Here is a 14,709-nt window from a genome sequence, read left to right on the forward strand (position 1 = left end):
TCGCGGGAGACGATAAAACAACCGCAAGTTTTTTTGTTTTATTTTTTCGAGTCGGCGCGTCTTTTTCTTTTTTCTGGCATGACTCATCGCGCCAGGCGTCCACAAGCTGGCTTGCGTAACTGCTCGCGCATGCGCAAGCGCACGCGCCGTGCGCTGTACTCTCGAACCCGACCGCTTTGTGGCGTCGCATACTCTGGATCCCATCAGCGCTTTTAGCGGCAGACGACGACCCGCCGCAGTTTGGAGTGTTCGGCAGCACCGGTGTCAACGTAGTCAGCTCTGGTGCGGTGGTACGAGAGGAAAAAGAAAAGCTAAGCTCGCCAAGCCGAACCTCCGGGTCCAGTGGACAAAATCCGAGGTTGGTACTTCCATTATTCTGCCGTTTTTTTGCTGTGCCGCCAACTCGGAACAACGGGGGAACTGCGCGACGACGTCGTCTGCTCTTTGTTTTGGTTGTGCAACAGTCAACCGGAGGGTTAGGCCTGACGCGCCGGCGTCAAAGTTGGGCGTCGGCTGCAGCTTGCGCGCCGGGTGTGTTGTGCTTTGCTCGTTGCCGCTGCTGGTTATGCTTGTAGTTTGTGACTGACTTTGCTTTGCTTGACGATTCCGTAGCTTTCATCTAACTGCGTCCTGCCGATCTGTTTGAAAGGCGATCCCTTAGTCATCTAAACACAAAGCACTGCGATACGTCATAACAGCGTTTTTGTGTAACCCGAGATGGGGGGGGAGGTGTCGCGCAACTGTTTTGTGAGCTGGGACCTGTCAACCGAAATCTGGCGCGCCTTTCTTAGGCCTTGCATCGTCGCCCTTGTCGACGGAGTGGCCAGTCGTTCGCATTGGCAGTTTTCGCTGGGCCGGCAGGTTTGCAGACTCGAATAGCGCGTTAGGATTCTTGCTCCTTCTCTCCTCGGCTTTGGCTGGGCCGTCAATGACCTATATTGGTTGCGCCCGATTTTTGAACAGGGGCCAATGCCACCCCATTGGCGCTTATTTATGACCAGCCGTTCTTCGACTATTAATTTTTTTTTGTCGTGCCTGTCCCGTAATCAAAAAAATATATATCCAGTAGAGGCTTGATTCATAAGTTGCTTCCAAATTTGTCATGTCTTATGCAGTGTTATCTAGCACTTTTCCAGTGCTGCAACACCGTTACTCTAATGCCTATGTACAAGCGCACGCGTGACTACGTCTAAATTCGCTGTTTGCGTAACGGCGTGCTGTGTTCGACGCGGTACGACAGAAATGCGCACTTTGCGCTCAGTGGAGTTGCTTGCCACCTTCGGTACCTTGCCATTGCTGCCGGTTAAAATTTTCCCCGTGCCAAGAACGCATATGGGTGTAGTCTATAATTGTGCCACTTTCACGCCCGAGCAATGAAGCACCTCGAGCAGCTCAGTTTGACTTGTTTCTTTTAGTGGAAACTTTTGTATCTCGTTTCTTATTTCGCTAGGTAATGTATATCTAGAAGCGATTCTTCAGTCTCTAGAAAACCTAGACGTAGTACCAATGCAGCGTGCATAGTATACCTTACCTTGATCTGGCTGTTGAGATTTCAAGATGCTGCCCACCGTTATCATACCTGCACCGTCTGCTTGTTCGCTAGGGCAAAAATTTTCCTTTTTTTTTTTAAAGCATTGTTGCTTATCTCGCAGAACGGAAGGTGCGGTAGGTTACCGTCGTAAGTCTGTGATCTAATCCGGCGCTCTCAATCCCGGCTCCTCCTGCGGCCGGCGCTGCGGTGCTATGACGATGGGATGAAGCCGCGCATTTTGATTGTTGCTGCAGCAGTGTTCTGCCGTCGCGAGCTGATCTCTCCAACAGTCGTTTTTATCGGCGCGCATACCCGATAAGGGATGACATTTATTATAGACGTTCTTCCTCACGAAGGATGTTACTTGTGTCTTCTTGCATGTCGGACCGATGGTAGTCATAGCCGAGTTTGCCGTAATCAACGAGATTGATTCAGGTTTTAAGGAATCGCGGGCGACCCAGAAAGCAGGTCCCGACTGCTTCCTCGGGCAATTGTTTAACTGCTGCGACTTGGCGGCACGATTGGGCTGCTCTCGGTTAGTCCCGGCTCGGCTTGCGACGTAATAGCTATTCGATAACCATTTCGAATGAACGTGTCCGCCGCCACCAGGCCGATCGGCCTCTCTCAGCCGTGAATGCCGGCTTGGCCTTGTTTGCCAAAGATCTCGTGGGGGGAGAGTCGGACGCGTTGCCACGTCCTCAAAATAGCAGGCGGGCGGGCAGCCTCTGAGGGGCGCGTAGGCGCCGGTCGCTGCGCCCAAAGCTTGTGCGGGGAGGCCGCTACGGCGCCATAATTCTGCCCCGACCCCCTCTCAGCGTGCTCGCGTGGGACGAGTTCGCAAGCGTGCGGCCGCGCGCCTTGTGCCAAAGGGGCGTGGAAACAGTGCGCATACTGCGCGTTTACCTCCGCTATCTTGATTACCAGCAGGGGACATAGCTCTAGCATTCTAACATGGCGCGCGACCTTTTTATCCGGGGGTGCCTCTATCGTTGTCCGAGTGCAAACCTAATGGCTTGCATAGAGAGATATACTTTATTGTCGCTCAGTGGATTAGAAAAATAGCGCTTCTTCGTCTTCGCGCTCATTCATCGCGAGAATTCCACGCTTCCAATACATTAAAGCGGGTGCATACTGATATTCGGCGAACTCCATTTGTATATTTGCACGGTTATTCATTGCGACGCTATATCGGGTTTTCAGCGAAGGAAACACTTAAGTGAACGAAGAGGAATGCGTTTATCCCTGGAGCGTCTAGCGGCACCGAAACGTGTAGTCCCAGCGCCGCACGTGTCACTAGCACGTCTGAAGGAAGAGAGAAGAGCTTTGATTTGAAAAGAGCAGACACCGTAGTAGTTTGGCCTTAACCATTCGTCACATGTAACTCAAGCGCGCATGCGTGTAGTCTGCTTATTTATGCGTAATCGTGCTCAACATGCGTGCTCCCCCTACTTCGGCGTCTTCGGTAGCAGACGACACTGGTTGAACCATGCGCTTGAGAGGCGTCGTCCGGTTGATCCCCCCCCCCCCCCCCCCTACCTTTCATCCGCGGCGCGTAAACCCTTTCGTGGGGAGGCGGCAAACGTGACTGGGCTAGTTTCTAGGGCGACAGTGTCCATTGTTCCGCCTCCCTCCTTCATCCCCCTCCCGCTGCGATGCGGCCTCGCGGCCCCGTCCGAGCGCGACGCGTGACCCCGCGTGAGCGGCGCAGCCAGAAGCCGTCCTGCCGCCCTTCCCCGCAACCACTCGTCGGGCTTCCTTCTCATTTTCTCGGCTGGCTGCCTTTGGCGGCGATGCGCCTGCAAACTGGCCCGCCGCTTCCGCCGCCTTTGGTTGAGTTCGTACCGGTAAACGTCGTGGGCCCGCACCAGCCCCCCCCCCCCCCCCCCCCACACCACTTAGAGCGCGTTGCGCCTGCGAACTGGCGATTCTAGACCAGCAGCGCAGCAGTTTGCTCGGCAGCGCCCTTGGGCATAGGCCCGTACACAAAGTACTGCATAGCTCTCCGCGGGCCGCACCCTGACAGGAAAAACAGAGATGGGGTTCAAGGGGAGGTTGGGGAAAGAAATGGGAAAATAGAACAAAATGGTCTGAGTACTCTTTACTATGACCTTGGGCTGCACATGGGACCCTTGGTTTACAAGGTTTACTATGCCGAGTTCTGCTAAAGGGACTTTAGTCACATTAGTAGTAACAGTACTTTTGAAATGGCAAGGTGTCTAGAGGATACTGTTAGGGACATCAAGGTTGCTTCACTATAGTCACTGTTAGAAGACTGCACTGGGCACCTACCACGGTAGCTCAGTGGTTGGGGCGTTTTGCTGCTGAGTACGAGGTTGTGTGCTTGATTTCCAGCTGCGGTGGCCATTCTGGTAGGGGTGGGATGGAGAAATGCTCATAGTGAGTATGGCATGGTTACGAAAGCCTGGGTGGTCAAAATTTAGAGCCCTCCATTGCAGCGACTGTCATAGCCTCTGTGTTGCTTTGGGATGTTAAACCCTGTCAGTCAATTTTGTTGTATTGGAAAATAAATGAACTTAACCTAGGAGCTTGCATTGCTTGAGAAAGGAGTGTTGGGAACACTGGACGAGAAGGTATAACTTGATAGCTCGATGTGGCATAATTTCAGTTGTCTATCCTAGCTGGCTTGCCTTTGGTAGTGTAAGCTTGTTAGTCTGTCTTTCAAGAGTTTGTCTGATTAGCACGTTTTGCTTGTGCTTTCGAAAAGTGACATAAATTAAAACTTTGACTACTGCCTCAGTTTTCTTCATGACCTGCACAGGCATAAACATTCTGATCAGCTTGAACTGCTAAATTGGCTCCTGTAGTTTTCTAGTTTGAAATGAATCACTTCATTGGTAGGGGGTTGCTACAGTCTCAGAAATCGCTCAGTTTTTATAGTACTGCTGTTTCTCTCTGGAAGCAGTGTTCACAATGGTTTAGGCAGGTGCATGCTGGCGTTGTGTGTGTGTGTGTGTGTGTGTAACTAACAGCGTGTGCATGTTGACTGCCCCCATGCTGTCCCACCCTGGTTACCATGGACACAGTGGTCATCCCCTTCCTTCTGAGCGTGCATCATGGACAAGCACCCCAAGTAAGCAGCCTTTTGCTGTGTAGAGAAACTGTTGCATGGTAGCTGTAGGATCTTGTGCAACTAATTGAACTTTCCGTTGGGGGAGGGGAAGTGACAGTGCACCACATCTCTGAACTTTTGTGTGTAACTGCCTCAACAATGCTTTTGAGCTGAGAAAAATGCAGGTTTGCAACAGCCAAGAGTATGATGACAATTATAGTTCTCGTTGAAAAGGGCTATAGCCAGCGTGTGTCACTCATGTAAGCACTGTTATGCAATGTCAACTTTCTACAATTAGGGAGTTTTAGAAATAGTGTCCCCAAATGGCTTTGCATACTGAAAAACCCGAACCTCTTCGTATGCCTGGCTGATAACGCCCTCCAACTTTGGCTTCCCCCATTTCTAATACTCCCTTTGTTTCTCATGCAGGGAGCTGTAGTAAAACCCTAATGTTAGTTTCTGCTTAAAGATAACTTAAAACTTTTAAAAATGCTACAATTTATGAGAATGCAATGCATGCTAATGTTTTTACCTGGTTTTTTGCTGTGGAAACTACTGCCGAAAATATTTCATGAGATGGGGCAGTGCGCGAGCTGTTGAGTGTTTTGCTTATGCACCTTTCTTTCTATTGCTTCTGCTTTTTTTTACAGAGTCTTGAATTTCCACCTTTGAAATGTTGGCACTGTTAGTGACTAGTCAGTTAGAAACCATTTAGATTTTCACTATTAGTCGAACCCGGATATATCGAACCTGCTTATGTCGAATTATTGTGTGTAACGAACAGCAGTAAATCCCCCTTAAATTTTTGTATAAACTTTTCATTTTATATATCGCATTGCCTATATATCGAACTTTATGATCCCCTTCACTTTCAATATATCCGGGTTCGACTATACAAGGAGTGCTCGCTGCACATACTATTGCAGCATACTATGGCTTAGAACTATACATCTTCTACCTTGCTAAATGTAGTGTTGCCCCATTTCTCCTGTAAATGGCAGCTCAGTTCAAAAATTAAGATTGGTTTCTACCAAGATCTCCTGTTGCACATCCTGGCAATACATTGCAAATTAGGGAGTTCCGGATATGAAGCTGTTATTTTGTCAGCTACTAATCATTTTCAATTAATAAAGCATATTTTTGTTCACCGGAAACTGGAGACAAGTTTTTGTTCGTCCTAAATAATCTAGAATGATTTACTGTTAATGCCTCAAAGTGCCAGGTCAGAATCCCAGTTTGCATGTTAAGTAGAAAACATGTGCCTGGAATGGTCTGTATTTAATGGTAGAGAAATTCAACCTGGTAGCTTTTGGTACATTATCATGTTTGTGCATATAACCTACACCGAGAATTTAATGCAAGAAGGGGTGTGTTGCACATCCACAAGTCTTTTTTTTGCCTCCAGGCACAGCCACATTTCTGGAAGATGTTCATGAAGGCAGAATTCGCTTATAAATACGCTATGTATTACTATAAAGCTGCACTGTGGTTCAGCAGGAGAGCATCTGTGAAACATAGAATACAAAATTTGTTTCTTCTTTCAGTGCAAAAGCACCACAGAAAGTAAACGAGAATGAAAATACAGGCTCACACAAGCACTGTCTACTGTTCTACTGTGGACATTGTCAACTGTTTTAATTTTTGTGGTACCTTTGCACCAGAAATAAACCCATACCAACTAGCCCAGATATCAGCACTTGCGAAAATTGTTTCCGCAACTTTCCTTTGTGCGACTTGTTGTATTACATCGTCTTTTTACCAATTCGAATCTGGTTTGTTGCGTGCGGCTACGTGAGCGAGTCATGTGCATAAAATATTTTCCATTTCCCAGTGTTCTAATTGCGTATATTATATGCAGTGGGCACCTTATGGGAGCACAAAGTACCTAAATCTGCAAATTCTGATGCTGCAGGATGTAGTCTTTGGTGCACAATCTGGCCTAAGGAAAGAAAGGGGTGCTCTCTGCCGGTATATTTGTCTACTAGTCAGTTCGTTTCCTTAACTGTGCCTTCAGTGTGATAAAGGCATTTGTTTTGGCGCAAATGACTGAGGGCTAACACATTTGCTGTTGCAGATGTCGTTGGTTGCTGCCACAAAGCATTTACAAACAAGTGATTTCTAACCATGTGATTTCCCTCCATCCCTATTGTTTGCTCTGCTCATGTGTGCTACATTAGATGTCACTGTCTCGGATGTTGTACAGTGTTGGCTGATTTGATGACCACACATTCCTAGGGTTGCCGACGAGATTCAGCAGGAGCTGGCCAGCTTCAACGCTGCCTCCTTGAAGCACACCGAGACCCAGGAGAAGGTTCTTCTTCCTTCCAAGGAAGGTTTGTGTCCACCTTACGGATTAATCAGTCTTGCACATTTTGTGTCATTTTTTTTTGTTTGGAGGTTTTTTCTGGCGTAGTTTCCCATTGCCTAGTACGTGCTGGTGCATGCATTTTTGCGTGTGCATGGTGTAATAGTGCATGGTTGAGTCATCAAGCTTAAACTGCCCGATATTGTTTGCAGTGTCAACGCTGTTTAGTGGAGCAAAAGTATTAACTACACCATTGTTATAGAAAGTCTATTTCTGGGGCCATGTTTTGCAGCAATTTTCATTTCCTATTCTTCACGCCCTTTGTCAGTCAGCTTGGACGCAGCTGTGCTGCTACATTATTGCCAAGATCTGTCACTCGGGGCAGCAGATCAAAATGGAAAATGAAACAGATTGTTCGAAGAAATAGGCCCTGGTATTTGTTAAATCAATATTGTCGCTGGCAGTGTGAATACTAGCAGCATAAGTTTACATGTGAACCAGGTCGAAAAGTTAGAATGCGTTGCTGGGCATTATCAGGTTTGACTGCATTTGCAACGATGGCTTAATTGGAGCTCCAAAGCATACATGTTCGGACTACGCTGTGAACGGAAATCGGCTACAGTGTGATTGCATGCCACATTTCGATGTAATTGGGCACAACAGGCATTGATAGTTTTTTTTTTTTTTGTTGTTGTTCGCGACCTGCCGTGGTAGCTTAGTGGCTATGGCATTGCATTGGCAAGCTTGAGGTCGCAGGTTTGATCCCGGCCGATACGGCTGCATTTCAATAGGGGCCATATACAAAACCGCTCGTGTACTTAGTTAGGTGCATGTTCAACAAGCCCAGGCTGTCAAAATTATTCGAGTCCCCCACTATGGCATGCATCATAATCGGACCGTGGTCTTGGCACGTAGAACCCCAGAATTGAATTTTTTTGTTCACATTTCAATTTATGCCGAGTACCTTGCCTGGTGATTTGAGCACTGTACTGGCACCTTGAAAGTTGCAAATAGCTCACTTGCAGTCTTGTTGAGTCAGTGGCCTGGAGGAAAGGCAGGTGAGTTTCCGTGAAGGGTGCCGGGAGCAGGTAAGGCTGTCCATGAAATGTGGTGTGCATGGCCTGTCGTGCAGATGTGCAGCAGGAGAAGATCCACAACAGCCTGCTGGAAGGTGTGGAGCAGTTTGAGAAGACGAGCATGAAGCATGCACAAACGCAGGAGAAAGTGTGCCTCCCCAAAAAAGAAGGTTAGCGCCAGGTGCGCGTAACTTCTTCCTGGTGCCACTCCTTGGAACTTTAGCACTTACAATCCTTACATAAATGTGTAATGTTTCCTTTAATCCCTTAGTGTGTTGTAGTCATGGAGTGATTGGTGACGCATTTGACTGGCAAGGCAGGCAGTACAAAGTAGGTGCTGCAATATCTGATGGCCAAAATTTATTAGGAGCGTTGCTGGAAAAGGCTATAAAGGAAAATTTAGTAAAACTTGCATTATCTGTGAAGTCATTCGATGAAAATTGTGTACTGCAGTATGATAATGTTACTTTCAATGCAACTTGAAAATCTATTCTCTAAGGTGTTTGGTAGCAGCACTTATAAAGGTGGGCGACTATAAATTTTTTCAAATACAAATATCAAATTGAATAGTCGAATGTGTGTATTTACAGTAAGAATATTTGAATGATTAAGATACCACACTTTACTGAATAGTGCAAAAGAGCGCTATCGAGCAGGGACAAAGGATATTTTGAATGCAAGATAACTGTCATTAAAAAAACTACCCTGATAGCCTCACAACTTTTAGAGCATGGCTGCAAACAAGTACAATTTTCCAAGAATGGCTGTTGTATGACTAGGTTTCCAAAAACTCTTAAGTGGTTGCCAAGAAAAGATCAGAAGTTGTGGAGAAAGAAGGGAAGCTGCAGAGTCTCGTGCCGTAGATGCATGTAAAAGGAGCCATTCTAAGGAAAACATCAAAGGTTGTACCATAAGTCATAAAACTCGTACATGACTAGTGCCAAAAACACTGACAGACTACAACAAATATCGCTGGTTGTCGTGTAGGTTTTTGCTGCGAAACCAAGGACGGATTGCATTACCCATCTTGCTCCTGCATTGCTTCGAAATTGTTATTGCTGTTCACTTCTGATAACTTGCAATAACTGCAGTGTATCAGTGGACTGAGTTGAACCTAATGAAATTCGAGCATCTCTGGGAAGGCCATTGCGTTTTATGTAGGCTACTTGTTCCAATGGCTGCAGCAGAGGCTGCTGCTAGTTTAGTAGTAATATGGAGTGGCACCAGTGAAGTTTGTTCTGTGTTCATCTCTTCAGCTCTTGGTGGTTGGGTCTTGGCATGGACATCCTAGCCTCTGTCTTCGTCTTTCTCCTTCATTGTGACAGTGAACTTGTGCTTTTGAGAATGAGTGTCTTGTTTATTATTGCCGCTATATTAAGCCCTGGTGTACATGCACTAAAGCTAGTGAACTATAATACAAAACATTAGCACTCTCAGCATCCTGCAATAGGCTTTGAGCTAGCTTTGTACACTGTTAAGCTTATCAAAATAAGTATTCATTTGTATTGCACAAGCATTCTTTAAAACAATGTACATGTATTTTGATTGTTCGTGTTCATAGTTTATGCATGTGACATTGTCACGAGACTGCACTTCGCATATGGTTGGTTGGAATAAAGTGGTGTCTTGGCATTGCACAAACAGGAGCAAGGTACCATACTCCTCTTTGCACTTTACTGTGCCTGTGGACAGTTTATTGGTGGTGTTATGCCATTTGCACTGAGCCAGTGCTGATCTTTTTCTGCAGTGTCCCAAAATGGACAACAACAGGCAAGCATTATTAGGTGGCATCAAGGGCTTTGAGAAGTCCCGGTTAAAGCACACAGTCACCAAGGTGAAACAGTTCAAGCCCACAGCACAAGGTTCGAGAGGCACGGCATGGCAGAGTGATAGCCCCCTAGAAACATAGCTGCTATCCCTTTGACCCCAGTCTGGTGTAGCAGCAGTTGCAGCAAGCATTTCAGTGGTGCTTTGCCGCCACTGCATGCATGGTGGCCTCCAGGCAAAGCTTTTGCACTGTGGCTTACCAAGATGTGAACCAGAAGCAGTCGTCGAGTGTGAAAACTCCTTGCTTTATTGGGCATTGTGCACATTCCCAAATATGCCAGGGCTGGTCCTCACCCTCTAATCCTTTACTCTGCTGTCTCCCTTTTGCTAAGACCTGGTAAACAAGGTGCTTTTGCTTCAGCACCTCAAAATTGCACTCCCGGGTTTCGTTGCAGTTGCCAAATTGTTTTTTTTGTAACAAGTTTGTGTTGCGCTTTGGTGCATTTTAACTGCATTCTATGGTGTGCACCGTTTCATTTGAAGGCAGTGAGACTCTGAAGAGGTGCAGTAAGTTGGAAGATCGTGCAATATTTCAGTGAATTGTAGGAAATTCGTAGTAATGGCTGATAGCATTGGCTGTTTCATGTATTCGGCTCATGGCACGTTCATCAATATCCATGCCATCAAACTACATGTGCACCAGTTCAGGGTCTCCTATTAGGCTGTTAAGTGTGGTGCCTTGTCCTAACAATTGTGTGGTTTCTGCAAGCATGCCTCTTTTCCTTAATCTATCCGGTCCTGTCCTAACAGTGCATGTTTTCCTCATTCAGAGTAATTGACATGCTATCTTTTTTGCAGACATTGAGTCCGAGAAGGAGCACAAGCAAATGATTGAAGGCATCGAGACCTTTGACCCCTCGAAGCTGAAACATGCGGAGACCAGTGTTAAGAACCCACTGCCGACCAAGGAAGGTATGCCCAGTCTTGTTTATAATGGACATGGCAGGTGCTGCACTTAGAATTTAGCATCATTGTTTCAACCTGTAGCCCTCTTGTAATGAGGTGCAATGCTTAAGATGTATGAGGAGCTCACAATATTTTGAAAGCTTCCAGTCCTCCTATGAAATCATTTAAGGACCATATTTGCACATACATAACACGCAAGGTGATTTTAGATCTGAAAATAAAATTGGGTACGGAAGCTAACAACTTAGCTGCATCTTTTGGCTTGAACAAGGAGCTTTTGCATAGCACGATCAGCGATCTGGTACCACAGTGCAATTTTTTGTAAATTGCGTGTGCCAGGGCCTGTGTTGGTGTGCATTGCAGTATCACTGCACATAAAAGGCTTACGAGCATTATATGCTCCTATTGAGAATGAGATGCACAAACTTAAGGTAACAAAAGGCTGGCAAAGCTAATTATGCAGTTGGCTCATCTCTTCCAGGATTCTGCTTTATGGTGGCAATGAATATTGCAGAACTAACTTGTGTGCATAGCATGAGGTATGCTGCCACAGCTATTGCAGTTAGCTTGCTTAGCGAGTGAGCGACATTTGCTCCATTTTAGGTGCTTGGTTTGTTACATCTTTCTATGCAATGAAACTTCACTTGACCAAATATTTCAGTTTGAACCTTATGGAACCTACCACAGTACCATTACATTCAATGTAAGTAAATGTAGTGTAGTGAATTGCTGTAGCACTTTCGTAGCCATTCTAAAGAGGCACGCTCTAACCAGGTATCGTAAACAGGCCTGCAATAATACACGTTGAATCCATACCATGTCTGTGTAGGTGCATAGTGGTTCTTGGTCTCACAGTAATTCAAATCAAAATTTCAAAGCTCCCATTTCGGGTTTGTGACAGCAGTTGGCCTGCTGCTAATTTTACAGAATGCTTCTGATGCGAAGTCGCATCTACACCTGCTGTTATTAGCTGTGTGATTCTTCTATTGAGTATGTCTTCTCCTTGGTTTCCAACCAAGGCAGCCAAATTCTGATGAGGGATGACTGCAAAAATACTCAGGTTCTGATCAAAATTCTGAACTGTACACTACGAGGATCAGTGTGCTACTAGCATATTCTATTCTAGCATGTTCTATCAGTCTGCTGCTAGCATATTCATAGTGCCAGATAAATCGAATAAAAGCAGTATACATTGTTGTATTTAGAGGGTCAATTGTGCAAAGCTTATCTACAAAGTGGCATGATATTTGTATTCGTAATTGTGGCCTTCGTACAGGCATTTTCAAGTTTTATTGAATCTTAGTTAAATCAAACGATTTTAAGCAGTTTGAAATTATTGTGAGCCTACAGCAGTTACCATCCCATAGGCCCCATTTAGTCATGTAATATACCTTGCATGCATATTCAACATTAAATGTGCTAATTTCTGAGGTTCTTGTTTTACAATAGCTGTGTACATGTGAGCTCGATCAAATGAAGTTTCATTGTAGCTTAACATTTTTTCTCTACTAATCTTAACAATCCTCACAAAAATGTTACTTTTTGTCCTGCATGTGCTTCTGCTTGTTGCTTAGAATTGGTCGCCACGCTTTTTCAGCATGCACCACGTTTAAATTTTAAAGCTTTCTTTGGGAGCCGATCCTGTTTTTGTTTGTTTCATATCGGATCGAATGCATGTGCGCTCTGCAATTCCCATTGGCGTGTGGCGGGATGGCCACTCCATCCCCTTCTGACGAAATGCTGTTGCAAATAAACTTATATTCATTCATTCATTCATTCATTCATTCATTCATGCATTCATTTCGAATGGCTAACATGCATCGGGTATATCGTCGCCGAGTAAACAGGAAAAAAGCTTTCCTTGTGTTCAGTCATCAGGGTTGTCATTGTTTGCCTTGCATCAGGTATAGAAGCATTGTATTGTGGGTGTTAGCATTTTGATGACATCTAAAGCACATCCAAAGAAAAGGTTCTGTATTAAATAAAATTGTTTGATTGATCCACTAAAAATTCTTAAATTAAAATGGTATCAATGTGTGTAATGTTTAGGAATAAAATTTGCAAGAATCACTTACAGGAAAACATTTGCTTCCTTATAGTACCTAGGTACTCCTGAAATTCAGAATCCAAATAAAGGTTTTGCTTCTGGTCTACTTTTCATAAATGTCTAGTTACTGCGTGAAAGAGTAATCTGTCTTTTTAACATTTATGTAGCTTGTGCAGCCTGGTCTCTGGTTCCAGTGTTCCTGTTGTAGTTACATGAAACTGTTTTCTATGTGTACGCAGTTGCAATGTTATTTTGAGTGCACATCGCTGGTGCCTTAAAGTCTTCCGTTTGTTTGCTGGGCTGATATAATGCCACAATTATTTTTGCTCGGCTTTAATTTATTCTGCCGGTCACGACCAGCCATCCTTGTTATAACATAGGTGGAGTGCTGTTTGAAGAATTGGAATAGAATTGTTACATTATCCTGGCCCTGTACTTGTACTTAAACTTGATCTTTACACTTCATTGTGCTGTGCTAATGCTTTCAAATTGCTCAAAGAAATGTGCACCCATTTTTAAAGCTACCTCGAGATCGGTGCTTGGTAGAATACATAAAATAAACCATTAGACTTCCAGTACCAAACATTTCAATGGTGGGCTGGCTAATTTCTCAAATTGCAACACCAGTCTGACAACTGTAAGAAATATTCCATAATGCAAACTAGAATGCACATTCCATCGCAACAAAGGGCCGAGTGGCCCATTTTTACGATAGGCTATACACACAGAATTTAACTTGTTATTTGCTGTTTGTAAGCACATTTACTATAACAAGGATGAGGACTTTACAACTGGTGTGCAGCGATTCTATTTAACGTCACCATCACTTTGAGAATGCTAATTTCTGACAAATGACATTAGTGCTTCTGGATGCTCGTGGTGGCTGACTCGTTATTTGTTTTTGTTTTTCAGTCATAGAGCAGGAGAAAGCCGCGTGAAGAGCTGTGCTAATGCCAACACAACCGATGCCAAGAGAAACAAAGATCCAGTCATCGTGTATCTCCTTGTCCCGCTTTTTTTTTTTTCTGCATCCTCCCGGGGGGTCTTCCTCTTCACATCCTGGGCATGCATCCCTCTTGTAACTCGGTGGCCACACCAGCCATTTCTTTAGTAGCATTATTGCTGGCAGCCTTTCATGAACAGAGGTGCTTGTCTGTGCGTGCATGGTGTCGGTAGCAGAGGGTCACGAATGCTTAAACCTGTGCAACCAGAAGGTGCTCTGCGGTTGGGGTTGCCTTGGCTGGCGTCTATGGCTGTGCTGCGTTTTTACACATCGACACCATGCAGCGACAGGTTGTGTGAAAGATTCCTGTTTAGGCTGCCTTGCAATTTGCAAACAGGATTTTCGAGCTGGTTGTGGCACCTTTCGTTATTGATGCATTTTGTACGTGGAAAGGCGGTCGGATGTTTATTTAATAAATAATTTCACTTTCGGAACCGTCTCAATGCCAATGTTTTCTCAAGTACTGCAGGAGCAGACTGACAGAGCTGGCGACATCAAAGGTAGGTTGGCGGCTGGTGGCTGTCGTTCGCATTGCTTCGCCCTTCGGGTGAAACTTCCGAAGTATTGACAGTGTTAGCAATTGGTACCGCCTTAAGGCAGAATATTGCACTAAGTGACTGGTAGCTTTATGGGCAAGATCAATAAAATGCGTTCGTAGTAGCAAAGCAGCTAGGGAGCACGCCACGCAGCCGCGTCCATCGCAAGCGAACGGTGCGTCCAGAGTTCTGCATATACTGTGACCCTCCCAACTCGTGGCACGCGCGAAGAACGCGCATTGAGGAGCAGCTCGGCTCACCCTTGCAGAGTCGACCTATCGCGTAAAGCTCTCTCGTTTCGAGCCATCTGCCGATCCAACTGCCCACAGGGGCGTTAAGTCATTGTTCAAGGACGCCGTAACTCGAGACGGGCTTTGGGTAACTGCAAAGAGGCCCAAGCATCGCGCT

At 45.5% G+C, this 14,709-nt stretch overlaps 1 protein-coding gene across 3 annotated transcripts; it reads left to right on the top strand.

The window, feature by feature from the left end:
• The first annotated feature begins 202 nt into the window (after positions 1-202).
• On the top strand, positions 203-14,199 carry LOC119449809 (thymosin beta-like). 3 transcript variants are annotated; one of them, XM_037713080.2, is made up of 7 exons: positions 203-358; positions 4,576-4,622; positions 6,837-6,934; positions 8,039-8,152; positions 10,608-10,721; positions 11,377-11,418; positions 13,675-14,199. In XM_037713080.2, the coding sequence occupies exons 2-6, from the start codon at positions 4,606-4,608 to the stop codon at positions 11,379-11,381; spliced, it is 348 nt and encodes a 115-aa protein (XP_037569008.1). In that variant the 5' UTR covers positions 203-358; positions 4,576-4,605; the 3' UTR covers positions 11,382-11,418; positions 13,675-14,199. The 3 variants fall into 3 exon arrangements, with proteins under 3 accessions (XP_037569008.1, XP_037569007.1, XP_049521410.1); XM_037713079.2 differs by lacking the exon at positions 11,377-11,418 and having other exon boundaries at positions 205-358; XM_049665453.1 differs by lacking the exons at positions 203-358; positions 4,576-4,622; positions 11,377-11,418 and adding an exon at positions 9,730-9,844.
• Positions 14,200-14,709: the final 510 nt, after the last annotated feature.

The sequence above is a fragment of the Dermacentor silvarum genome, chromosome 4, assembly GCF_013339745.2.
Source record: "Dermacentor silvarum isolate Dsil-2018 chromosome 4, BIME_Dsil_1.4, whole genome shotgun sequence".
Lineage (NCBI taxonomy): Eukaryota > Metazoa > Arthropoda > Arachnida > Ixodida > Ixodidae > Dermacentor > Dermacentor silvarum.

Bases quoted from the DNA above. Each gene is read 5' to 3' on its own strand.
- LOC119449809 (XM_037713079.2), top strand. The intron at 6,935-8,038 runs GTTTGTGTCCAC...CCTGTCGTGCAG, and splicing joins TCTTCTTCCTTCCAAGGAAG to ATGTGCAGCAGGAGAAGATC. The intron at 8,153-10,607 runs GTTAGCGCCAGG...TCTTTTTTGCAG, and splicing joins GTGCCTCCCCAAAAAAGAAG to ACATTGAGTCCGAGAAGGAG.